Source organism: Mytilus californianus, unplaced genomic scaffold (assembly GCF_021869535.1).
Source record: "Mytilus californianus isolate M0D057914Y unplaced genomic scaffold, xbMytCali1.0.p SCAF_3, whole genome shotgun sequence".
In the NCBI taxonomy this organism is placed as follows: domain Eukaryota; kingdom Metazoa; phylum Mollusca; class Bivalvia; order Mytilida; family Mytilidae; genus Mytilus; species Mytilus californianus.
The window spans coordinates 114940549-114968088 of NW_026262679.1; the positions used below are offsets into that span (position 1 = coordinate 114940549).

General features: G+C 31.7%; 1 protein-coding gene across 1 annotated transcript; it reads right to left on the reverse strand.

Annotated features, from left to right (window-relative positions):
* Positions 1–308: 308 nt before the first annotated feature.
* LOC127735888 (F-box/WD repeat-containing protein 1A-like) lies at positions 309–26884 on the reverse strand. Its single transcript, XM_052246308.1, has 12 exons — positions 26712–26884; positions 24159–24387; positions 22888–23074; positions 22144–22237; positions 19934–20071; positions 19249–19367; positions 10894–10999; positions 10075–10218; positions 7930–8048; positions 6662–6772; positions 6063–6141; positions 309–4237 (listed from the first exon to the last, which is right to left on the reverse strand). Exons 1-12 carry the CDS (start codon positions 26775–26777, stop codon positions 4079–4081), a joined length of 1551 nt encoding a protein of 516 aa, XP_052102268.1. The 5' UTR covers positions 26778–26884; the 3' UTR covers positions 309–4078.
* Positions 26885–27540: the final 656 nt, after the last annotated feature.

Here is a 27540-nt window from a genome sequence, read left to right on the forward strand (position 1 = left end):
ATTTTCACTAATTTCAAGGACATTCCCTCACTTGGAACAACTGTATTTAAGTATTTAAGTAAAGTAAAGGGAACGCTTAAATAGTAACGTTAACAATTTTTTACAACTTTCTAGACTAGGGGCAATTGAGAGCTTGAATGACATGGTAAAGAAGCTTGTCCACTATTGACAACAGTAATATAGATGTCTTTTCTTGTTTTAATATTTGAGTTGTTCTCCCACTGACATACATCCAACATCCTTGTTTTTTTATCAACCAACATAATAACCATTAAATGATCCCTAATAAGATCAAAATACAAAACACACCATTTTATAACAATTTAATTGTTTTATATTATGAGAGAAACATACAACATAAGCACTATGACAATGCCAAAATTTTCATGAAAATAAATAAAACAAGTGTACTAAATATATAGTGACAATACCATATAATACAATTTATTAAATATTCCAATCGTGTATTTATACACTATCTTAAAAAATTTACTGGAAAGGTCAATTTGTGTAAAAAAATTCAAAAGAATACAAGAGAGTATCAAATAAAACTCATATTTTTTATTTTTAATTTTGAATAAAAGTAGATAACTTGTTCACTTTCATGACATTATTATAGAAAGATTTTATTCTCATGGGGAAACGTCTATTTATGATGAGAGATTTAACACACAATGAAAATGAAACTGCATTGCTGCCAAAGGTTTCCCCAAATTCATATAAATTAATACAAACAAAATTTTAACAAAATTACATAAACACAAAGATCACAAAAACCTATGATTTTAAAAAGAAAAAGTGAAATGAAATTGATTCCATGGGTGATTTCTCTAATTTTGTAGTAATGGAATATTTCTTTTTTCATAAATAGATGTAGCTGATAATCTCCTTCATGTATAGTGTTAATTAAAAACAATTTTTTTTGCGGAACCAAAATCATGTGACAGAATTATTGACTAGTGGAACCATTTCAATATACCTGTGCTTAATCCAATTTTTTTTTTTAAATAAGCAGTTTTTTTAAATGAATTTTTAGTGTGAAATGTCGATGTGTCTTATTTGTTAAACTCTGTATTTATAAAATCTTTAATTGTATTATCTTAATTTTCATTTGGATAGGTTTCTGCAATCCTAACCTGACTTTGATTATACATTTTAGGCATATGTTATTTAATGAATACTTTTGTAGAGACAAAGTTGTTTTTTCTGTTATAAGGGGGTATTAATGTAGGTTACTTAATAGTCAATACTGTTCTTTCCTTAATAAGCGAGATGATAGATTAGACTTTATAAGTCTATGCAGAAAAAAATCAGTGATAAAAAAATGTGCACTTTTAATAGAATCATGTCTATAGACTGTAGGATTTTAGAATAAAATCTATTTTAGACAGGGGTTAAAAACAGCCTCAATTTGAAGCTTTTGTCTAAAATAGGGCTAGCTGTTTAATAAGAAATCCCTGACAGGCTAGTTGGGAACAAATTGGGACTACACTAACACTCTGTGATCGGTGGCCATGTTGTAAATCTTTCAAGAAATAAAACAGGAAAAAAAGCTCAGTAATGACTTTACCATTGTTTCTTAGGCTATCTCATCAAATATGGTTTGAATTAAGTGACTATTTACAATGAGCTACTTTTTTATATTATTTTGCTAGTTCTATTATGATGGCTATCAAACAAAAAATGTTATTTATTTGTAGTTTCAATATCAATCAAATTTATAAAAAATAGTTTGGTATTTAAAAATAGATTGAAGTGTTGTTTATATAAATACAGATTTCAGATTCATAAAATAAAGATACCAAATAAAATAATCTTAGAAAATTAACACTTAAGTCTGAAATTATTTTGGCATATCTATGTGTTATATGTAGTGAAAATTTTGTTAAAATATAAAATTCAAGGCTAGACAATATAATTTTCCCAGTAGTGATATAAACCACCCATAGCCCTAAGCTAGCTGAGTTTGGTAGAAAATTTAACCCCTGTTAAAACTGATTATGAAGTAGGAAAATGATATTTGGACGATATAACCAATAGAAACAAAACCACACATCTAAAATGGAAAGGCATACAATGAATTCAAACTGGAATATTTGTTAATTAATCATTCCTCCTAACACAAAACTAAACATATACACAGCACTTCATGTGCATTTTTACATATCATTCATACACAAAAAAAACCCATAACAATATTTTAAAAACATTTAAGTACATTTATACGTTAAAAATCTTATTACACATTCATAAATAAGAAAGACTTGAGTTGAAATAAGAGGATCCTTTTGTTTTTTCTTGGTATAAACAGGCTTTGAGTAAAGATTTTCTGTTTTTGTTGATATAACCAGGCTTTGATTTTCGTCATTCAATGTCATTTTTCTCACATACCTGAGTTTTACAAATTTTCCCCTATTTTTAAAGAATATGATTCATGTAACATATAAGAAGACATCAGGGTTATTACAATTTTTCAGTTGCCTAGTTCATTTAAATGAAACATTTGTCAAGACATGCCTAGATATAAACATACATAGTCCAATCATAAAATTACAACACACAAAATAGTACTATTTATTTTAGTTGTAAAAGACCTTATCGCTGTTTGGGAGTCTGCAACAATAGACCCAAGATTTATTAACACTTGAACAACTGACATCACACAACAATCACTTTTACTTTTTGGTACAAGCTATTTTCTCTACAGACAACAACGTTTCTTCTCCTGTGATGTCCAGTAAATGAAGAAAAGAGCGATAAGGCGTTTTATACTATTGTAATCTGACCTCTTAAAAATTTGGGTAGAACATATTTTATTACCGAAAGGTTTTAAGAGCTGGTTTTAATAACTGCACCAAATCTATAAGTTTGGTTTTGACCAATGTAAAAATATCCCAAAACAAATCAATTTAACATGTATTATTAATCATACCAATGAACAACTGAAGCATACAAAATACTAATGCTCTGCATGTTTAACAATCATACACAGGAAGAAAAACACCAATAAAATAGTTCTGGAAGCTAAAGCAAACAACCTGAGGCTAATGACAGGATGATTACATTAGTCTTTGTATGATGGTTGGTCAATAATGAATGTTCACATTTTGTTGAATTATAATTAAATAACATACAACACGTCCACTAAGGTGGCATAAGCAAAGTCATATGATCCATTTATTAGTTATCTAAGATGGCCTTTGCAAAAAGAAAGCAACAGTAGCAGAACTTGCAGTCTGTGTATATTTTCACTAAAACAATTTTTAAATTCATAGCAATATTATCACCATGATCATAACAAAATACTTAAAATGTCACAAAACCTGATTTAAGACAACAATTTCTATCATTCCTTACAATCAAGACACACAGATATACTAAAATATTTCTACTAAGCTCCAAATATCTTTATAAAACAGTTAACAAGTCTGTATCATTATTTTCACTCAATCATTTTATTGAAGTAAACAGACAGTAACTCACCATTATAAAAAAAATTGCTATCAGTACATTGAAGATGATAACAATGTGAAATTCAAAAGACCACTATAAACTATCAAAGATATCATAAGTGAAAATTCAAATTCAAATGATTCAAAAATCAACCTTCTTCCATGATGGAATAATCTCATTACATCTTGGAACAGCCCAAGACAAAACCTAGCCATTTTACCGAAAATGTTCGAAAATATAGTAAGCAGATTCAGTTAAAATAGTTATTGCTGGTTATTACTGATGACATTGGCCAATTTACTCTAGAAATTGATCTCTGTATTTAATATAAATAAAAGGTTGATTAATCAGAGAAATAGCCCTGATTACAGTGATCAACTCAGCACAAGCTAAAGATTTTTTGACAGAATTATGAACAGCAGCCGAAGTAGTGGTACAGAAAGAAGATGATACTGGTCAAACATCTGGCAGACAAATATACATACAATGTATATTGCCATGATACTGGTCAAACAACTGGCAGACAAGTATACATATATTGCCATTATACTGCCATCATTCACTCAAGCTATTGGTCCACAATGTACACTTATTGAGCTTTCAGATCTGTTACATACTATCACAGCTACTTTGACACATAAGTATAGGTCCGTACAGGTGATCGAGAGGTTCCTTCTGGTGGTTCTACATTTAAAAAGTCCCAAATTAAAATTGTGTCGTCGTGTGAACTGCTCACAATTTGGAATTCATCAAACTGCAGACGGAATACTCTCCCTGAATGTTCCTGTAATGACACAGACTATTTTAATTTTCAATAAAAAGTCTACTACTATTTTGTCCAACCATACTAAAATATTTTTGTTCTTTACTTATAACAGGATATTTCTTTCTGAGATTACTTCAATGTTTTCTTATTGCTTGACTATAAGTCTGATTTTTGATAGTTGTGGCAGACTCATGCAAGGCTTAAGTGTCTTTGTCACACGTGTAAGAATTAAGCACTTTTATTAAATTTGTAAAAATAAACAGCTGTGCCATGAGCGCATGATACGCCCGTCGTGTTTTCAAACAATAAAGTTCAATAACTTCTCAATGTCATATCAGAAATTTATAAAAAAACTAAAGGGTGGTTATCTTAATAGATATAAATCAGTCGACAAAGTTTAATGAAAACTGCTGAAAGCATTTTTGAGTTATTGTCCAAAAACTGGAAAATCCCCCTTTTTTTAATGAATAAAACCCCAAAACTTGGATACGTAAAATCTAAAATTTATAAAAAACGAAAGGGAGCTCACGTCAATAGATAATAACAATTCACCAAAGTTTCATGCAAATTAGTTTAAGCGTTTTTGAGTTAATGTCCGACATGTTGACAACGGACAGACAGACGGACGGACAGACGGACAACGGTATGCCATAATACGTCGTATAAAAATAAGTGCTTTCATTTCACATGTAACAAATGAGTGCAATAATTAGAATTGATGTCAAATAAGACTTTTTGTAAAGTAAAGCAAATCAGAAACTCATTAACACAAATATTAATAACTTAACAGATCTGTCAGACATTGAATTTTCTTTAATTTGCTCCAAATATGAAGATTTAACAACTGTTGACACTGAAAACAGCACACCTATGTCTGAAACTGACATTATGTTTTTGTTTTTATAGTTAAATAAATGGGGACACAGATAATGCCCCTGCTTGCATATAATGTTATAAAGGGACATAACTCAAGAACTGTAAAAGTGACGCTACCCAAATTTGTACTTGATCTGAGTTTTGTGGTAATAAGCATTGTGTATACGTTTCATAACATTTAGTTGAGGCAAAATTAAGTTAAAGACAGAAACAAAAATCCAGCAATTTTTCCATTCGTAAAGGGGCACAACTCTCAACAGTAAAAGTGACGCCACCAAAATTCGAAATTTGATCTGGGTTTTGTGGTAATTAGCATTGTTCAAAAGTTTCATAACATTTGGTTGAGGCAAACTAATATGAGAGAACGGAAACAAAAAATTCAGCAATTTTTCCATTTATAAAGGGGCATAACTCTAGAACGGTTATAAGTGACGCCACCAAAATTCAAACTTGATCTGTGTTTTGTGGTAATAAGCATTGTGTATAAGTTTTATAAAATTTGGTTGAGGCAAACTAAAGTTAGAGAACAAAAACGAAAAATTTAGCAATATTTCCATTTGTAAAGGGGCATAACTCTAGAACGGTAAAGATGACACACTCAAAATTCAAACTTGATTTGTGTTTTAAGGTAATAAGCATTGTATATATGTTTCATAATATTTGGTTGAGGCAAACTAAAGTTAGAGAATGGAAACCAATTTTGGGACGTACGGACGTACAGACCGACAAGGGTAAAACTTAATGCCCCCTCCGCTACGGCGGGGGCATAAAAATTTGTACACAGCTTGAAAGTTTAATTGAAGAATTTTGAACAATAAACTTAATAATTTCTTAATATTCCGAGCTATGTTTATATACCAATACTTTAGAAAATTCACTTTCAGACAAACTTTATAGGCCATTATAATAAAACCGATCATATATAATTAAAATTAAGACAGGTGAATTTAAAGCCAACTTAACTTACCACAAGAGTTCTGAGACAGAGAGTTCCTGCTGGAGCTCGTGGATCCAAGGCAGCTGCAAGATCCCATACTTTGATTTTTCTATAAAAATATTATCATTTGTTTTTATAATCCATGTAATGAGTGCACATTAATTCCTCAGACTTAATATTCAAATTATAGCATATGCATTAACATTAACTAAACATTCAAAATAAGAATGGAACTTAAATCCTTTTCATGTTTCTTCTTCAGAAATTTTCACCATTATTGTGTTTGTAAATTAACTCCAAAAATAATCTTTCACATCACTAAAATTCAGAATAACAGCTGAAGAGAAAAGTTTAAAGTACTGCTTAACTGTCATTTAACTCACTTGAATGACTCTTTTAGGGGTATTTTGTTAAAATAATGAAGGTTTCAAGAGTCTTGTCAACACTTGTCCTGGAGGAAATCAACGATAGATTTGAAAAAGTTTGCAGGTGTGCCATATATAAACAGCTGTCAGTCAGGAAAATTGTTATCCACCATAAACTATTTTAATTAACAAGGAATCTCGGCACAACTTTTTTTCTTATGGTTATCATCCAATGAAGATTTACAAAAAATAATGAATACAAACCCATCATAGGCACCACTGACAATACGTTTATTATCAAATCTTATACATCTAACTAATTCTTCATGTCCTTCTAAAACACGTAGACAAGCACCACATTCAATGTCCCACAACCTGTAAACAAACAAACAGCATGAATATAACTCTACCATTAGCCTTTTAATTTCATATGTGTTACCAAATAATGATATTCTTTTCTCTTTTAATTTAAAATCTTCATTTGATTGCATAGGCAAAACAGCAATTCCTATCAACTGCATGAAAATGTATGGTTATGATTTAAATATACTTTTGTAAGAAAAAGATAAACAACTATTTTGCTAATTTAATTGTATTTTAGTATCAAAGTTGCTTTGGTTTTGACAAGTGTATATATTGATTTTGTGAAAATTAAAACTTGCCAAATAGATTTTTCATACGAATTCTTTTTATAACAATTTTTGTCCTCCTTTTGTTTTTTATTGACAATAAAGGTTCATCATAAGTGTCTTTAAAATGTTTCTTTAACATATCAACTATTTCATGAATATTGATAAATATTAAACTTCAAACTCATAACTGGATGAACCTGCCTTTAATTCCAAGGTTCACTGCCGGAGACATTGCCAACAACTTTGCATAATCGCAGTCTACAGTTCCGTGATATCTATAATGCTTTATTTTTAATTGTGCATTAGAACAGCAATCACAGTATTGTTATTTAATAATACTACTCTTGATTTTTATTCACCAATGGACAAGATAAGATATGGTATTGAATAGAAAGGTATTCAGATATAGTATTGATCAGAAAGGTATTCACCAATAGACAAGATTAGGTATGGTATTGATCAGAAAGGTATTCATCAAAGGACAAAATTAGATATGGTACTGATCAGAGAGGCATTCACCAATGGACAAGATTAGATATGGACTAGATCAGACAACAATCTCATTGATAATAAGGAAATAACTATACATCAGAGGAGCAGTATTTTAAATTGTCAATATTTTATGCCAAACTTCGGCCAATGACAAAAAAAAAAAAAAAATTTAAAATTAAACTTCAACTGGTGTTTCTTGCAGTCACTCTGAGCAAGGTGATGCACAATGGTTGGCACAACCCTTTTCTATTTTGTTTTTCAAGTGACATCATTACCAAGTCTATTAGAAAACCTAAAGGAAGCATCAACTTATCTTAAATGACCACTAAATGCCAATGGTAATTAATTTTTGTACAGAACCCCTGACAAAGCAGAATTGACATTCAAGATGGAACATACTGACTATACCTGATTGTATTGTCTGAACTGCCACTAACAACAAGTCTATCTCTGTACTGTAAACAGGCAATACCTCGTTTGTGACCATTTAATGTCCTAACAAACTCACAAGATGATGTGCTCCATACCTAATAATAACAATATTACTGTAAATACCTTGTTATATCAGTTGTAATTAAATCTAAACTGTATCTATTAAACTGACAACTACTGTATAAAACATATATTAATGCAATTGTCAATAACTGTGATGTAGGTCAAGGGCAAATAACTTTAAAGGTCAAGGATTTGAACTTAGTTGCAAGCCATTGCAGTACATGATCTATGCGGTCAATAATCCATTTTAAAATATGATGATGACTATGAAATATAATTTTTACATGTAAATAAGTGTACATATGATAAAGTCATGTAATCATCAAAAGCTCATCTTCATGTATATATGTTTGGTACAGTAGACTCCGGCAAATCGGATACCCAAAATGTCAGCTAAAAATATCCGATTACCCGATATATTCAATTAGACGATGAATGTATATTCATTGAATATTCTGCAATAATGAGTAGATATAATCCTGAGATGTTATTAACCCTGACAATTGCTAAATATGTGAAAGGGCTGGAGGATTGATGGAGTGATTTTTATCAGTTACATCACCACGATGTTTGTGTAAAAAATTATCAGCTGATTATGTAATGATTAAATTTGTTTGCAGTTTATAAATCCTTTATTTATTAAAATAAATCAAATGTCCTGAAATATTTATGTGAATTATTATCTTCCATCCATAGTTTGTCTTTATTTGTTTTGTAAGCAAATTAATATCCATTATTTACATTATCACACAGGTAAACTAATTTGGCTATAAATAGATCTAAGCATGTCTGTGTAGAATCTCCAAACTAAAATCGTATTTGTTATAATTTTATTTCTTTAAATAATCAAATTCAAATTTATGAAAATAATCATGATTGATAAAATATTATTGCATAAAGTTTACGTTTTCTGAAGACTATTTATATTTAGGTCATAGTTCTAGAGGCTTCCTCACAAATTTGTAAACATCCAAAATGGCGTCCATGACATGTGGTTACTTTTGCACATGTGAAAAAAATATATCTGACAAAAGTCAGATTTCTCTTGTCAAAAGGGATTTATATTTATATTGCAATAAATTATTCAGAAGGAGGTACATTCAGTTTAGATAATATTTCTGATTCTGTGAACATTTAGAGTTTAATCAAAATTCTCCAAACAGCAACGTCAACTTGTCAACTGAGTCTTGCATATTATATAAATAAATTCAAACCATTTGAAGTAAAAGGGCATCTAATTCACATGACAAAGGAAGACAATGATTAAAGACAACAATTTATTAAGAAATAGTTCCTTTTATTTAGTAAAAACAAAATCTTCTTGTCTGCAAGATTGTAAATTCGTAACTTCCAGTTCCATTTCCTGTCAGAAAAACATTGAAAATATCCGATTGTGCATGGTTTTGAACAAAATGACCTGAATATTCTTATCCGATTTGCCGATATATTCTTATATCCGATATTCGATTACACGATAAAATTAACATTAAACATATAGGGAAGGGTTTGGTGTTTTGAAATAATATTACAATAGCCGATATATTCGTTTAGCCGATATCCGATTAGGTGGAGTCTACTGTATTTCCGATTTTTTCTAGTAGACATAAATAATAATTTTAACAGGGAAAATCAGTTGTTTCTAAAAAAATTTCCACAATCAAAACAAACACCTGAAACACATTTTGTTACAATTTATTGGCCTATACTGTCAGACTTGCACATATTTTTTTTTAAGAATGGAGTCCTTTTAACACTGTCTGCAATACTTTATTACAATAAGTTATTATTAATGAGCTGAGAACAATGGAATGCAGATCAAGACAATGGTATTTGGGATATATGCCTTCCCCCTTACAAAAAAAAAGAGAAGACAATCACAATAAAATCTAATCTAATAATTGTCATCAAATAGCTTAATATGTCTCAAACACCACTTCTTATGTCCAATGACAAATATAACATGATTTATGATTTATATTCCTCAAAAATTGCACAATGAAGTGTCATGAAAAGATATCTTTAACCCATGATCTTAAGATAAAATACAGTATATCCTACCTTGATTGTTCTGTCCCCTGAAGCAGAGACGATATATTTTTCATCAAAATCTACAACATTAACTGCTGCCCGATGCCCTACTAACACTCTTCTCAGGTTAATTTCTGTCGGTGACTGCATGTCCCAAACTGCTATTGATCTGTCCTAAAACCAACAGATAATCTGAATGTCAGTAGATAACTTTACTCTTAAGGCCATCTTATTGCCATAGCAATTCCCTTTTTTTTAATTTCCATTAATTATTCCTAAAGTTGCAGATTATATAATGACAAAAGCTTGAATTTTCTTTTTTTTTCAAACAAAAACAGACTTAATAGAGAATTAGTATACCCCGGTTTATATCAGATGTAATATCAAGAAATATCTATTTGACTGTTACTTCTGTAAAATCATTTAAATACAACATTTGTTATCTCTTTGATACAATGAAACCCATGATTTTCTATGAACTAGATGTGTCAGTATGACATTCACTTCCTGCTGGTAGCAAACTTTCAGTTCAAGGGAGGTAACAATACAACATTTGTTATCTCTTTGATACAAGGAAACCCATGATATTCTATGTATTAGATGTGTCAGTTTGACATTCACTTCAAGCTGGTAGCAAACTTTCAGTTTAAGGGTGGTAACAATACAACATTTGTAATCTCTTTGATACAAGGAAACCCATGATATTCTATGAACTAGATGTGTCAGTATGACATTCACTTCCTGCCGGTAGCAAACTTTCAGTTCAAAGGCGGGTAACAATACAACACAGACAATTTATAGATATCCTTGCTGTCAAGACTAAAAAACATTCATCTTAAGATGACCTACTTTTGAACATGTAACCATGATGCCATCACAGAATCTTAAATGTAATACAGCTTCACAATGATGAATAAGTGTGTTTGTCATCTCTCCAGTTCTTACATCCCATACCCTGTAAAATAAACAATGTGTAAATGTAACACAGCTTCACAATGACGAATAAGTGTGTTTGTCATCTCTCCAGTTCTTACATCCCACACTCTGTAAAATAAACAATGTGTAAATGTAATACAGCTTCACAATGACGAATAAGTGTGTTTGTCATCTCTCCAGTTCTTACATCCCACACTCTGTAAAATAAACAATGTGTAAATGTAATACAGCTTCACAATGACGAATAAGTGTGTTTGTCATCTCTCCAGTTCTTACATCCCACACTCTGTAAAATAAACAATGTGTAAATGTAATACAGCTTCACAATGATGAATAAGTGTGTTTGTCATCTCTCCAGTTCTTACATCCCACACTCTGTAAAATAAACAATGTGTAAATGTAATAAGCTTCACAATGATGAATAAGTGTGTTTGTCATCTCTCCAGTTCTTACATCCCACACTCTGTAAAATAAACAATGTGTAAATGTAATACAGCTTCACAATGATGAATAAGTGTGTTTGTCATCTCTCCAGTTCTTACATCCCACACTCTGTAAAATAAACAATGTGTAAATGTAATACAGCTTCACAATGACGAATAAGTGTGTTTGTCATCTCTCCAGTTCTTACATCCCACACTCTGTAAAATAAACAATGTGTAAATGTAATACAGCTTCACAATGACGAATAAGTGTGTTTGTCATCTCTCCAGTTCTTACATCCCACACTCTGTAAAATAAACAATGTGTAAATGTAATACAGCTTCACAATGATGAATAAGTGTGTTTGTCATCTCTCCAGTTCTTACATCCCACACTCTGTAAAATAAACAATGTGTAAATGTAATACAGCTTCACAATGATGAATAAGTGTGTTTGTCATCTCTCCAGTTCTTACATCCCACACCCTGTAAAATAAACAATGTGTAAATGTAATACAGCTTCACAATGATGAATAAGTGTGTTTGTCATCTCTCCAGTTCTTACATCCCACACTCTGTAAAATAAACAATGTGTAAATGTAATACAGCTTCACAATGATGAATAAGTGTGTTTGTCATCTCTCCAGTTCTTACATCCCACACTCTGTAAAATAAACAATGTGTAAATGTAATACAGCTTCACAATGACGAATAAGTGTGTTTGTCATCTCTCCAGTTCTTACATCCCACACTCTGTAAAATAAACAATGTGTAAATGTAATACAGCTTCACAATGACGAATAAGTGTGTTTGTCATCTCTCCAGTTCTTACATCCCACACTCTGTAAAATAAACAATGTGTAAATGTAATACAGCTTCACAATGATGAATAAGTGTGTTTGTCATCTCTCCAGTTCTTACATCCCACACTCTGTAAAATAAACAATGTGTAAATGTAATACAGCTTCACAATGATGAATAAGTGTGTTTGTCATCTCTCCAGTTCTTACATCCCACACTCTGTAAAATAAACAATGTGTAAATGTAATACAGCTTCACAATGATGAATAAGTGTGTTTGTCATCTCTCCAATTCTTACATCCCACACTCTGTAAAATAAACAATGTGTAAATGTAATACAGCTTCACAATGATGAATAAGTGTGTTTGTCATCTCTCCAGTTCTTACATCCCACACTCTGTAAAATAAACAATGTGTAAATGTAATACAGCTTCACAATGACGAATAAGTGTGTTTGTCATCTCTCCAGTTCTTACATCCCACACTCTGTAAAATAAACAATGTGTAAATGTAATACAGCTTCACAATGATGAATAAGTGTGTTTGTCATGTCTCCAGTTCTTACATCCCACACTCTGTAAAATAAACAATGTGTAAATGTAATACAGCTTCACAATGATGAATAAGTGTGTTTGTCATGTCTCCAGTTCTTACATCCCACACTCTGTAAAATAAACAATGTGTAAATGTAATACAGCTTCACAATGATGAATAAGTGTGTTTGTCATCTCTCCAGTTCTTACATCCCACACTCTGTAAAATAAACAATGTGTAAATGTAATACAGCTTCACAATGACGAATAAGTGTGTTTGTCATCTCTCCAGTTCTTACATCCCACACTCTGTAAAATAAACAATGTGTAAATGTAATACAGCTTCACAATGATGAATAAGTGTGTTTGTCATCTCTCCAGTTCTTACATCCCACACTCTGTAAAATAAACAATGTGTAAATGTAATACAGCTTCACAATGACGAATAAGTGTGTTTGTCATCTCTCCAGTTCTTACATCCCACACTCTGTAAAATAAACAATGTGTAAATGTAATACAGCTTCACAATGATGAATAAGTGTGTTTGTCATGTCTCCAGTTCTTACATCCCACACTCTGTAAAATAAACAATGTGTAAATGTAATACAGCTTCACAATGATGAATAAGTGTGTTTGTCATGTCTCCAGTTCTTACATCCCACACTCTGTAAAATAAACAATGTGTAAATGTAATACAGCTTCACTATGACGAATAAGTGTGTTTGTCATCTCTCCAGTTCTTACATCCCACACCCTGTAAAATAAACAATGTGTAAATGTAATAAGGGGACGAAGTCCCCTATTACGGTAGAAAAATCAATAAAAAAAAAAAAAAAATAAAAAAATCGGGAAAATTTCCCGAAATTTTCATTGTACTAATGAACTCAAAATCATTAACTTTTTTTTTGTAACTTTTTTTAATTCCCGCATTTGCGCAGAAATCTACTTCCTTCTTCCGGTCTCGTGTGTCATGAGACTTAAAGTGAAATATATATTTATCAGTCCAGTCAAATATAGGAAGGAACACAATAACAATTTCATTTCTAATTATTCTTTGATATGAAAAAACGTTACCTGATGATAGCGTTTCTTTGTTTACATCGAATATGACGTCATAAGTAAAATAACGTCACAACTAAAATCCCTAACAACAGAACCAAAATCGGAAACGTTACGGTATTTCCGTTTCTTTTTTAACAGATTTTGAAGATAAAATATGTTTGAATTAAAAAAAATAATTCTTCGTCCCCTTTCACAGGTAACGCCTGCCTCATATTACAGCTTCACAATGACGAATAAGTGTGTTTGTCATCTCTCCAGTTCTTACATCCCACACTCTGTAAAATAAACAATGTGTAAATGTAATACAGCTTCACAATGATGAATAAGTGTGTTTGTCATCTCTCCAGTTCTTACATCCCACACTCTGTAAAATAAACAATGTGTAAATGTAATACAGCTTCACAATGATGAATAAGTGTGTTTGTCATCTCTCCAGTTCTTACATCCCACACTCTGTAAAATAAACAATGTGTAAATGTAATACAGCTTCACAATGACGAATAAGTGTGTTTGTCATCTCTCCAGTTCTTACATCCCACACTCTGTAAAATAAACAATGTGTAAATGTAATACAGCTTCACAATGACGAATAAGTGTGTTTGTCATCTCTCCAGTTCTTACATCCCACACTCTGTAAAATAAACAATGTGTAAATGTAATACAGCTTCACAATGATGAATAAGTGTGTTTGTCATCTCTCCAGTTCTTACATCCCACACTCTGTAAAATAAACAATGTGTAAATGTAATACAGCTTCACAATGATGAATAAGTGTGTTTGTCATCTCTCCAGTTCTTACATCCCACACTCTGTAAAATAAACAATGTGTAAATGTAATACAGCTTCACAATGATGAATAAGTGTGTTTGTCATCTCTCCAGTTCTTACATCCCACACTCTGTAAAATAAACAATGTGTAAATGTAATACAGCTTCACAATGACGAATAAGTGTGTTTGTCATCTCTCCAGTTCTTACATCCCACACTCTGTAAAATAAACAATGTGTAAATGTAATACAGCTTCACAATGACGAATAAGTGTGTTTGTCATCTCTCCAGTTCTTACATCCCACACTCTGTAAAATAAACAATGTGTAAATGTAATACAGCTTCACAATGATGAATAAGTGTGTTTGTCATCTCTCCAGTTCTTACATCCCACACTCTGTAAAATAAACAATGTGTAAATGTAATACAGCTTCACAATGATGAATAAGTGTGTTTGTCATCTCTCCAGTTCTTACATCCCACACTCTGTAAAATAAACAATGTGTAAATGTAATACAGCTTCACAATGATGAATAAGTGTGTTTGTCATCTCTCCAGTTCTTACATCCCACACTCTGTAAAATAAACAATGTGTAAATGTAATACAGCTTCACAATGATGAATAAGTGTGTTTGTCATCTCTCCAGTTCTTACATCCCACACTCTGTAAAATAAACAATGTGTAAATGTAATACAGCTTCACAATGACGAATAAGTGTGTTTGTCATCTCTCCAGTTCTTACATCCCACACTCTGTAAAATAAACAATGTGTAAATGTAATACAGCTTCACAATGATGAATAAGTGTGTTTGTCATGTCTCCAGTTCTTACATCCCACACTCTGTAAAATAAACAATGTGTAAATGTAATACAGCTTCACAATGATGAATAAGTGTGTTTGTCATCTCTCCAGTTCTTACATCCCACACTCTGTAAAATAAACAATGTGTAAATGTAATACAGCTTCACAATGACGAATAAGTGTGTTTGTCATCTCTCCAGTTCTTACATCCCACACCCTGTAAAATAAACAATGTGTAAATGTAATACAGCTTCACAATGACGAATAAGTGTGTTTGTCATCTCTCCAGTTCTTACATCCCACACTCTGTAAAATAAACAATGTGTAAATGTAATACAGCTTCACAATGATGAATAAGTGTGTTTGTCATCTCTCCAGTTCTTACATCCCACACTCTGTAAAATAAACAATGTGTAAATGTAATACAGCTTCACAATGACGAATAAGTGTGTTTGTCATCTCTCCAGTTCTTACATCCCACACTCTGTAAAATAAACAATGTGTAAATGTAATACAGCTTCACAATGATGAATAAGTGTGTTTGTCATGTCTCCAGTTCTTACATCCCACACTCTGTAAAATAAACAATGTGTAAATGTAATACAGCTTCACAATGATGAATAAGTGTGTTTGTCATCTCTCCAGTTCTTACATCCCACACTCTGTAAAATAAACAATGTGTAAATGTAATACAGCTTCACAATGACGAATAAGTGTGTTTGTCATCTCTCCAGTTCTTACATCCCACACCCTGTAAAATAAACAATGTGTAAATGTAATACAGCTTCACAATGACGAATAAGTGTGTTTGTCATCTCTCCAGTTCTTACATCCCACACTCTGTAAAATAAACAATGTGTAAATGTAATACAGCTTCACAATGACGAATAAGTGTGTTTGTCATCTCTCCAGTTCTTACATCCCACACTCTGTAAAATAAACAATGTGTAAATGTAATACAGCTTCACAATGATGAATAAGTGTGTTTGTCATGTCTCCAGTTCTTACATCCCACACTCTGTAAAATAAACAATGTGTAAATGTAATACAGCTTCACAATGATGAATAAGTGTGTTTGTCATCTCTCCAGTTCTTACATCCCACACTCTGTAAAATAAACAATGTGTAAATGTAATACAGCTTCACAATGACGAATAAGTGTGTTTGTCATCTCTCCAGTTCTTACATCCCACACCCTGTAAAATAAACAATGTGTAAATGTAATACAGCTTCACAATGACGAATAAGTGTGTTTGTCATCTCTCCAGTTCTTACATCCCACACTCTGTAAAATAAACAATGTGTAAATGTAATACAGCTTCACAATGATGAATAAGTGTGTTTGTCATCTCTCCAGTTCTTACATCCCACACTCTGTAAAATAAACAATGTGTAAATGTAATACAGCTTCACAATGATGAATAAGTGTGTTTGTCATCTCTCCAGTTCTTACATCCCACACTCTGTAAAATAAACAATGTGTAAATGTAATACAGCTTCACAATGACGAATAAGTGTGTTTGTCATCTCTCCAGTTCTTACATCCCACACTCTGTAAAATAAACAATGTGTAAATGTAATACAGCTTCACAATGATGAATAAGTGTGTTTGTCATCTCTCCAGTTCTTACATCCCACACTCTGTAAAATAAACAATGTGTAAATGTAATACAGCTTCACAATGACGAATAAGTGTGTTTGTCATCTCTCCAGTTCTTACATCCCACACCCTGTAAAATAAACAATGTGTAAATGTAATACAGCTTCACAATGACGAATAAGTGTGTTTGTCATGTCTCCAGTTCTTACATCCCACACTCTGTAAAATAAACAATGTGTAAATGTAATACAGCTTCACAATGATGAATAAGTGTGTTTGTCATCTCTCCAGTTCTTACATCCCACACTCTGTAAAATAAACAATGTGTAAATGTAAAAGTATACAGATTAGCAATACAAGTTTTCATCCACCTTATAAATCTTTTTTCTTTAAATTTACAAAGGTGATAATTGGGTTGATCATCTTTCTCCTCTAGAGAAGTGATATGTAAAAATAATTTTTAATTATGTAAAAAAAAAATTTTCGTCATTTATTTTTTATCTAGATAACTTGTTAAGTTTTTTTCAATTGATAAAAAATTTGTTTGTGAGGGCTTCGGAATTCCCATTTCCTGTTTCCCAGGGAAAGTAAAAAATTGTCGGGTAAACGAAAATGCAGGTACCAGTTTCCCGTCTGGTAAGTAAATCGTCTTTACGTGGTACTTTCCGATGCGTCGTATTCTTGTTTGACAAAGTAGGTTTTGAACAGTCATGGGACTTACTTAAATGAGTGATTTTTAAATCACTGATTCAAGTAATTGTGTCCACAAATGTTGGAAGTAAGAGTTGTCTTTCTATAATAATCACCCATCCCATGAATCTGGGATAATGACATGCAAATCACTTGTTTAAGTATCATACCTCTATTTTCTTCATAAAAATCACTTCTTTAAGTATTAATATTTTAATTATCCCCACTAATTTTTTATCACTAACAGTAAAATGTTATTACATAATCTGTAAGATGAAACCTTGAATTTTAAAGGAAAATTACTCCCACTGCTGGGAAAAATCTGTTAAGAAAGTATCAGTTCATTATGTAAAGCCTTCATTATAGCATTTTTTCAACAAATATAGAATTTACAGCTAAATGATTGCATCAAAGGCATAAACCTTGCTATTTAAAAGAAGAAAAAGGTTCATTTTTTTCCAATTTTACTAATAATAAGATATAATCTAAACCTATATGTTAAAAATTTTGGTAAAACTACAAAATCACAATTTGTGACAAAATTTCGAATTTGCTACTTAAATTATTTCAGTAATTCCCCTGACTGTTGAACAAAATCTAGTTTAGAAACTGGTTCCCTGAAGTAATCACTTGTTTCCTTGCGTTGACAGCGGTAGTTAGTTATTATCAGTAAACAGTAATGGAGGTCATGAAGCCATGAGTTTGCATAAATATTTTATCTCCACTGATTCATCAAAGAAACAGAAATTACTCAACTTAAACAGTAATGTAATCAAACCAGATGAAATTGATAAAAAGGACAGAGACCGTCTGTATGACCATGAAAAACAGGTTCGTCAGTTTCAGGGGAAATGGTTGGGCAAGCTTTTTTTTCAGACTTTAAAAAAAAAATAAGAACGGGAAAGTGAAAACTGATGCGGGAAAGTAAAATTGTAAGGTAACTTTCCCATGGGTAAGTGCATTTTCAAAAAATTATGAAGCCCTGATTGGTATTTTCTTTTCAACTGGTTATTTTTTGGACATAAGTTTATGAGTAACCCTTTTTTTTACCTTTTTCTTTCATTTGAAACTTACACTTTTACCAAAAAAAATGGAGAATGTGTCAATGGGACACAGATGATGCTCAAGCTTGCATATAAAAGTTATAACTAGAGAACTGTAAAAGTGACGCCACCCATAAATTGACTTGATCTGTTTTTTGTGGTAATAAGCATCGTGTATAAGTTTCATAACATTTGGTTGAGTTAAACTAAAGTTAGAGAGTGGAAACGAAAAATTCATAATTTTTTCCATTTATGAAGGGGCATAACTCCAGAATGGTAGAAGTGACACCACCCAAATTCGAACTTGATATGAGTTTTGTGGTAATAAGCATTGTGTATAAGTTTCATAACATTTGGTTGAAGCAAACTAAAGTTAGAAAATGGAAACCAATTTCGGGGCATACATACAGACAGACCAGGGTAAACCTTAATGCCACCCTCTGCTACGACAGGGGCATAAAAAAGAAATATTACATTGAAAGCACACATAGTGAAGAGGACACTAAAATACAATTATATTAACATTGCAGTTGTGATGACACTCACCTGACAGTTGAGTCACTAGAGCCTGATATTATTATATTATCATCGTACTGTAGGCACAATACAGACCCAGTGTGTCCTGTCAATACTTGCACACATTCTAACGTGTTACGATCCCATAACTGTAATATAAATATATAGATTATATTAATTCTTGATTACCTTCTACAATGTTCTTATTATACAACTGCAAAACAAAATACTATACAAAAATACTTTTGTAGATGTTGACACCATTTTAACGGAGTTGATAACTTGATACAAGAATTTATAAGCTCAAGACTATAATCTCTTCTAAGGCCTTAGACCAAGGTCATTCATTTTCTTTAAATGGCTTTTTTTTTTCTGATTTGCCCTTTAAATAACCCTGGCTATGATTTTTTTATTAATTCAACTGTGCACAGAGTGTTAGAACAATATATACACAACCGAATCCTTCTTCAGCTTTTTTTATAACATTATATACACTTTCTAATCCTTAAACTAGCGCGCTGCAACTAATGTGCAAATAAATTGACTAGTCTTGAGCAAAAGTGAGGCAGTTACTGACAGTGCAAGGTTGTAAATTTAACAATACTACGTCAGAGTTCAGAGTGTTAAAATATATCTATAGATTTTATATCAAACAAATTGTATTTGCCATTTGTTTTACAATCGATGCTATCATTAATATTGATAACTTATTTACCTTTATTGTGTTATCTCTTAATCCACTGATAATTCTGGTTTCATCATATTGTAAACAATAAACACCTTTACTTGTCTCACTCCTGCAGTGTATGCGCTTTAATGTGTGACGACCCGTCTTCCAATTTGTTTCTATTCTCTGAAAAAATGATATATACATGGTCTTAAAGATTGTTTCCATTCTAAAATGTCAGGACGAAAAAAAAACCAGATCATAGGTCTTTGTTTCAATTCACTCATACATTCCAGCTCTTCTGAGAGTCTAATAGAATACCTTTAAAGAAAAGTCTGCTACAGGGGATGAAAATTAAAAAAAAATTGTCTGTAAAATAAAATTCTAGAGATAACTTCTTAAATTTTCCCTATTTCTTCTGGATATTTCATTATTGATCAGGGACTAAACTTGGGAATTTCAAGCTGGGAGCCCAGACCAGATATTTCATAATTAGTTTCTATATGTTCAACTGAAATTTACCTGAAGTTTAGGGGCCCAGCTCAAAATCTAGGAGCCATGGGCGACTGGGCTCCCTTTAAGTTTTGTCCCTGTTGATACAATGACTTTCTTTCAAATTTTTAAAAGCTAATAAACAGTTTAAATTATATTTTCTTCTCAAATGTTTTCAACAGAAAAAATATGATAGATAAACTCCAAGGTGATATTCTAGGTCACAGACATATATCAAAACTTGACATTCATATTCCTCAGAAATTATCACATACATGGAAATAGATTAAGCTGATAAATATGTTCTTCTCTATCGGGGAAAACAAAATATTACTGTGTTTGATCTATACACTGTAGATGTTTCTCCATGTTTTACTATACTGTATTACATTAAATATACCCCACATTTCCATTATTCATATAGGATATTCCATTGAAATAATCGAAATGTCAGTGGAAATAAATAATTTACAATCATCACAACAAAACATTAAACAGATATATCATGTTAAGGAGGGGTATTTGCGAAAAATACCAGTCGAGAGAATGTTAAATTTCGCGAGCCATAAGGCAAGGGAAATTCATTCTCAAGACTGGTATTTTTCGCAAATACCCCTCAAGAACATGCTATATCTGTTTAATTACACCGAATGTTAACGTACAAAAAGCATTGATGATCGTGACATAAAACGCATTGATGATCGTGACATTACAAGCGTCCAGTCGGATAGAGTATTTTTTGGCAAATACCACGGCAGAGAGGGTAAAAAAGGCATATCCTTTTTGCATATACCCCGGCGCTGTTTAAAAATGAACGATATTAATTTGATAAAAGTAAATTGGTGAAAAATACACTGGCTATCAACCAATCAAAACCCAGGATTATTACATAAGGTGTAATTATACCAAATGTACACATGAAGAAATGTGTTACCAATAAAATACCACTATACAATATTTTTTCATTGCATAAAAAATAATTTTGAAATTTATTAGTCAATTCGAAAAAGATAACTTAAAAATTAACAAGCATTCTGAGAGTATTGCATGGCAATACATAGTCCCCTACCGGTTAAAAATTCATAGTACTGGAACAAAATGCTAACTTGATCTATAACTTGTCATGATGTAAACTTTATAACAAATATCAAGTCAATATCTTCAAGCATGACGAAAAAAAAGAGAGGAAAACTGATTATTCAAGTGAATTTTCTAAGTCCAAGGACATACCTCTGCACAAAATCATCAGACTGGAACAAAATTTGAACTTGATCTGTAACTTGTCATCATAAAACTATATATCAATTATCAAATCAATATCTTCAAGCATGACGAAAATAAGTGCAGAAAACTGATTATTTGAGTGAATTTTCGAAGTCCAAGGACCATTACTCTGTACAAAATCATCAAATTGGAACAAAATTCGAACTTGATCTGTAACTTGTAATGATAAAACAATACACCAAATATCAAATCAATATCCTCAAGCACGAAGAAAAAACATGTGGGAAACTGATTTGCTGGACTGACGGATGGACAGACAGACAGACAGACAGACAGACAGACGGACAGAGTGCAAACCTAAAGTCCCCTTCGACTTCGTCGGTAGGGGACTAATAAGCAAGGTATTGTTCATTTTCCTTTCATCACAAACCTATGTACTGAAATCATAAAAATGTCACCTTGTCAATCAATTTTTCTTGACAGATTAACAATAATTGATATGGTATACTTTAAGTTAATGATTTACATATTTGTTTGCTTACATCAATGTCTTCTATAATTTGTGGGTAGAGATTTCTGTAAAATTTATGATCTTTTAATGGTTCACCAGGTTTAGGCTTAAACAAGAACTGTATCCTACAAAAAAAAGTCGTGCGAAACATTGTACATAATATACCAACAATCATTCCAATCGGTTTCTTCATGGTCAGCAGTTGAAAACATATTCTCATGAGAAAAAAAAATGTCATTTCCTTTGAATACAGTTAATTTTGTTTTTAAAGTGCTTCTTACTTTTATTTATAAGTATATCAATAATAGTTAATATCTTATTGGCCTCTTTATCTGTCAACTAAAGTATTGTCATGTAGATCTATGTCACTTATATTCAATTTCCTTCAATTGACCTGACCATATAAATGACCAGGTCAGCTGGATGTCATATGATCATTCTTTTCTCATGTTCTCTTAGTCATGGTAGATCATTGTGCGATAGCTAAAAGCTTAAGCCTTAAAAGCAATCAGTGGCAAAAATGAAATGGAAAGCGTGGAGATTTTATCATGAATATACATGTTAAAAAATTTAGTATGCTAAAAAAGAACCCAAGATAATTGATTTCAAATATCTCCATAACTTACATGTGTAATTTTGCCATCTTGCTATTATTACACTTATTTTGGCATGATTCTGAAATAATTTTCGACTAAGGAGAGAAAAAAAACCAGGCGAAATTAAGATTTTTGTGTGTAGTAAAGATTTATTTATATCTTTTTATTCATATGCTTACCAGCCTCTTCTTTCAGCTAGACCTCTCCAGAGTGTATCTGTTCGTGCCATTCTTTCTATCAATTTTTTCCACAACATTCCTTCTGATATAACACGATGCCATTCTTTACATACAAGTTCGGCAGAACACAATGATTTGGCATCCAAGTAGGATAATATAGTCTCTGCTATATGGTCTAAACCTTTTGCTGAAAAATTACAATGTTATTATCATTATTTGACTGTTTTATGTGCAGCACATAACATGCAGTAGTTAATTCACTGCTCAACCAATGATGTTTAAATATTTTCAAAGATGTCTGTCATGGAGAACTTGACGTACAAGCTCTGTCAGACAGACATGTACCCCTTACCATCATTCAATACACCAAATAATGATAGTTGACCTGCAGTTTCAAGTAAAACTGACCTGCAAGTTATAATCCTGAAAACTTAAGATTGACCATACATCATGTACATGATCACTGAAACATGAAATAAGGTCAAGGTCAGGTGAATTTGTTTTTGTTTTAAGCAGAAATCATGCAGTTTTTTTTCCTTTAGAATAGTTGCACATTTTGTCATCCCAAGGCTTTTTTAATTTACTCTATATAGTTTGTATTTTGCTCATTGTTGAAGTCAAAAGGCTGACCTGTTACTGTTTACATGCAGGTCCTTAGGTCTCTAGTGGATAGTTTTCTCATAGGCAATCATACCAAATTTTCTTATTTTTAACTGTATACCAAGTAATGATTCCATATAACAAATACAGTTGTCCTCTTATCATCAAAATAGAAAAAAATCTAAGTTTTTTATCCATTCATTGAATCAAAAATATATATGAGACAGAAATTCAGACCAAAAAGCATCTGCATACAAGAATGGATTATTCAGCTCTTTTACATATGTATCTTCTGAATATTCAGATATATACAAATAATTCCTTCTGTTATCACTCTCTGCTTATCTTCCCTATGTCTTGCATTCTGCGTAGTAAATTTGGGGTGGTACATACAAATACTTTAATCAAATTACCAAGCTTTTGTATAAAAGCAAAAATAGATATGTCTTGGATCATTAGGGAAAACATACTCTACATTATTCTTGAACTAAAAGTTTTGGCATTTTCTGTACAATGTAACAACTGGAGAATGCAAATTTGGTGTGACTTTTTCATTTGTTTGTTGCTTTGTTTATTACCAACAAGCAAATAACATCACTGGCCAGTAGCAAAGTGACAAAATAAACTTAAATCAATGGATCCACAACTAAAATTTCCAGCCAAGTTTTTACCTGGTAATGCAGAAATAAAATCTCTTTGTAACATGGGTTTAAGAAATGCATTAATCTGTCCATGTTGGAAATGACACATTCGTGATAACAAGTGCTGAACAAAAGATACTTGTTCGTACTCTGTCCAGTGTTCAAATTGTTTAACACAAGGATCTCGATCCTTTAAATAGTCCTCAGAAACCTCAGGTTGAACTGATGTCTGTGTCTTTAATAATTGAGTCATCTCAGGCTACAAAATAAAATATATTAACTGTTGATACAGAGACATATCTAGTCTGCATGTAATTTTATTAGTAAAATGTAAATGATGAAATTAAAATGGCAATACCTTAACATGTGAACTATGTAAAATTTCCAAAAGTCAATGAACAATAATTAAGGGGACAGGGTTACATTACAATGAAACCCTCACAAGTCGAAGTTGAATGGACCCACTAAAACAGTTCAATTTGTCTGAGGTCACAAGTTCCATCTGGCATTTCCCATTTACATATTGTAACTCACTTACTCATATTGTCAACTTAGTACATGTACATGTATGTTAAGGTAGATGTTTTTTTACTCCTATACATTTGCATCCCTAGTTTATGTTGTATAAAAAATATTTCAAATGAAAACAAGATGGAAAAGAATACACAACGTGTTTACTAAAATACATTTGTAAGGAAGTACATGTATAAAATAAGGAAGTGAACTTGCATAGATCTAGAGAAACAGAAAAAGACATTTGTAAATTTTGGATTTAAACTAGCTGTCCATTATATAATTAAGGTTAAGTCTTAAATTTTATCAGATTAAGTATAATTTTACTGATTCTTTCATCTTTAATTGATTTTTCTTACCTTGGGTCTAGTTTATTTCAAGTAAAATGTGTTCAATGACCATAATTTTTTGCATGGTCAAACATCATAGACGACAACAAACAAAACTTTTGAGTAGCCATTTTGATTGTTATTAAATTGGTATAACTAAAATTAATTGAGAGAACTCTGACATTTTGATGCCCAACATGCCCAATAAAAATAATAAAATTTCAAGAGAGATGTGAAAAATATCAATGTGACATTTAAACTCATAACTTGAAAACAAACTTGACAATGCCATGGCAAAAAATGAAAAAGAGGAAAAGAAACAGTACACAAAACACAACATAGAAAACTAAAGACTGAACAACATGAACCCCACCAAAATTTTGAAAAACCTTGGATGATCTCAGGTGCTCCGGAAGGGTAAGCAGAACCTGTCCCAAATGACAGTTGTGACACGTCGTGTTGCTCTTATAAAATATATTGATTCGTTATATCAAGTGATTAGGCGTTATATCAATATGTGAATAATTGTTTCAAACTTAAAATATTTCCTTTTTCTTAGATTTTTCTTTTTTACTTTAAACTTCTGGATTAATTTATGCTCACTTTCCTTCAACGAGGGGACTTTAAAATATATCAGAGACAACTGTGATTTTGAATCAACTGAGTTCTACTCATCAGAGGTGCAAATGCATTGAACAAACTGAAATTTTAACAGGACTGACAATATTAATGTACTTCTACTTAACTGAGTGTTCAACTCAATGATGTGAGATGTCCTTATGCAAACAGGGTTCTCAATTAGATATTTTGAGACGAGTCCTGGGAAACATCACTTTTTTAAATGGCGAGCCATAGCTGATTCTGATGAGGCCATACATGTAGTACTGTTACTCAAATAGTTCCGATCTGAAGCACTTTATTTGGCTAAGTGGCATATATTAATAAATACAAACAACCAAATATTTGTACCCCGTCCATTCAAAACACATACAGTATGATATCTTCTCAATGTTGAAGGCCATACAATGAACCTTAATTGTTTACATCCTTGCCCTTAGATCATGTAGATTTTTACATGGCAAACAGTTCATACCATATCTCCTATTTACATGTAAATAATAGTAATTCAAAAAATGCCTTTTAATGCAAATATTAAAAAGTGCACTTAATTTCATCAAATTCCAAACTGTTATCACAGTGATCTGGAAAAGTGGTGGTCTGATGGTTTTGACCACCAAAATTTGGCACAGGACCGACACCTATTTGATATTTTGCAATAAAAATAATAGTGACAACCAGCAGAATTTTTACAATATCAGGACGTTCAGCATAATTATTTTAAATATATTTATCTCTACAATGCCATGAATGCAGAGATATGATTTAACAATCATTTTCTAACAACATAATAAATCATGCATTAGTTAAAATAAGTGGTCCATTAGAATTTGGTTGGCTCCATTATAGATCTAGATTTGACAGTTTCCTGAATGGATACAATGACAAAGTGAAAATTGGGTGGAGTTTTTAGTTTTCAACCATTTCTCTTTCGTTATACAAAAATACCAGCTGTATCTACTTAAAGAGTAAATTTGGTCATAAAATTTGTAAAGAGACTCCTGAAAATCGTGACTTTTTTCTTGAAACGGGTTAATTTTAGAAAAAACATGCACAAAAATGGCGTCTATAATTGCGACAATTCAGGCAGGTTTTTTTCTTATTTAGTCGACTCAATGCGTACCCGTTTGATGTCTATTCTTTCGTCGGACGAAGTACATGTCTCCATATTTGTTTCACCAGAAGACATGACTTCAGAATGTCTTGAATCACACAAAGAAAGAGAAATATTTCACTCTTTTTGAGGACTGGTTTCCATAAAGGGATAGTAATTTATGACGTCAGACCGGAAGTGTCTTTTTGCAGTTAGATAGAAGAAACAGCAGGAATATTCACATTTTTATTCATATAATTGGCCAGAAGACAAACAGTTTAATTAGATATAACTTAAATGTATACAAATATTCTGTGTGATCATTTTACTTTCATTTTGTGTGCTAATAAAAATTGCAATGCAATCATTACTAAGTAACAAAGAGTTATACCCCTTTTATCATTTATTTTATTTGCTGGGTTTGGGGGATGTGTAATAAGACATAAAACAACTTAGCGACGAAAAAAGGACACGTAGAGGTCAACACCTGGTCTTTAAAAATGGACTGGTGTCTAGTTATAACATGTATGCCAATGATAAAAGTGTCTAGCTGTACTATGTATGCCAATGATAAAATGGAATAAAAAAAAAAGTAAATGCGCCCAGCAGTGTGTGCTCATTTTTAAAAAGATGTAGTACTACATGATCTGATCATTTAGAGTCTTATTGGTAATTCATTCTTATTGTAGTAAACACAGTATTACAGGATCTGCAACTTTGTATACACTGATTAATATGTGACAAAGGACGAACACTGACGAATCCGTTCCTACTGTTTGCGACATTGCTATCATGAGAAGAAGAAGCTTTATGAAATCTACTCTGTACAGCTGTTCAGCTGTCGATATTCGAGCCACGA

What these genes read in the sequence shown, in the direction of transcription:
- LOC127735888 (XM_052246308.1), bottom strand. Translation starts at nt 26,777, where the DNA reads ATGTCTTCTGGTGAAACAAATATGGAGACATGTACTTCGTCCGACGAA. An exon ending in TTTTATTTCTGCATTACCAG is followed by an intron (nt 23,075 to 24,158) that starts GTAAAAACTTGG and finishes GTAATTTTTCAG; the next exon opens with CAAAAGGTTTAGACCATATA. An exon ending in AGTTCAGACAATACAATCAG is followed by an intron (nt 6,773 to 7,929) that starts GTATAGTCAGTA and finishes GTTTGTTTACAG; the next exon opens with GTTGTGGGACATTGAATGTG.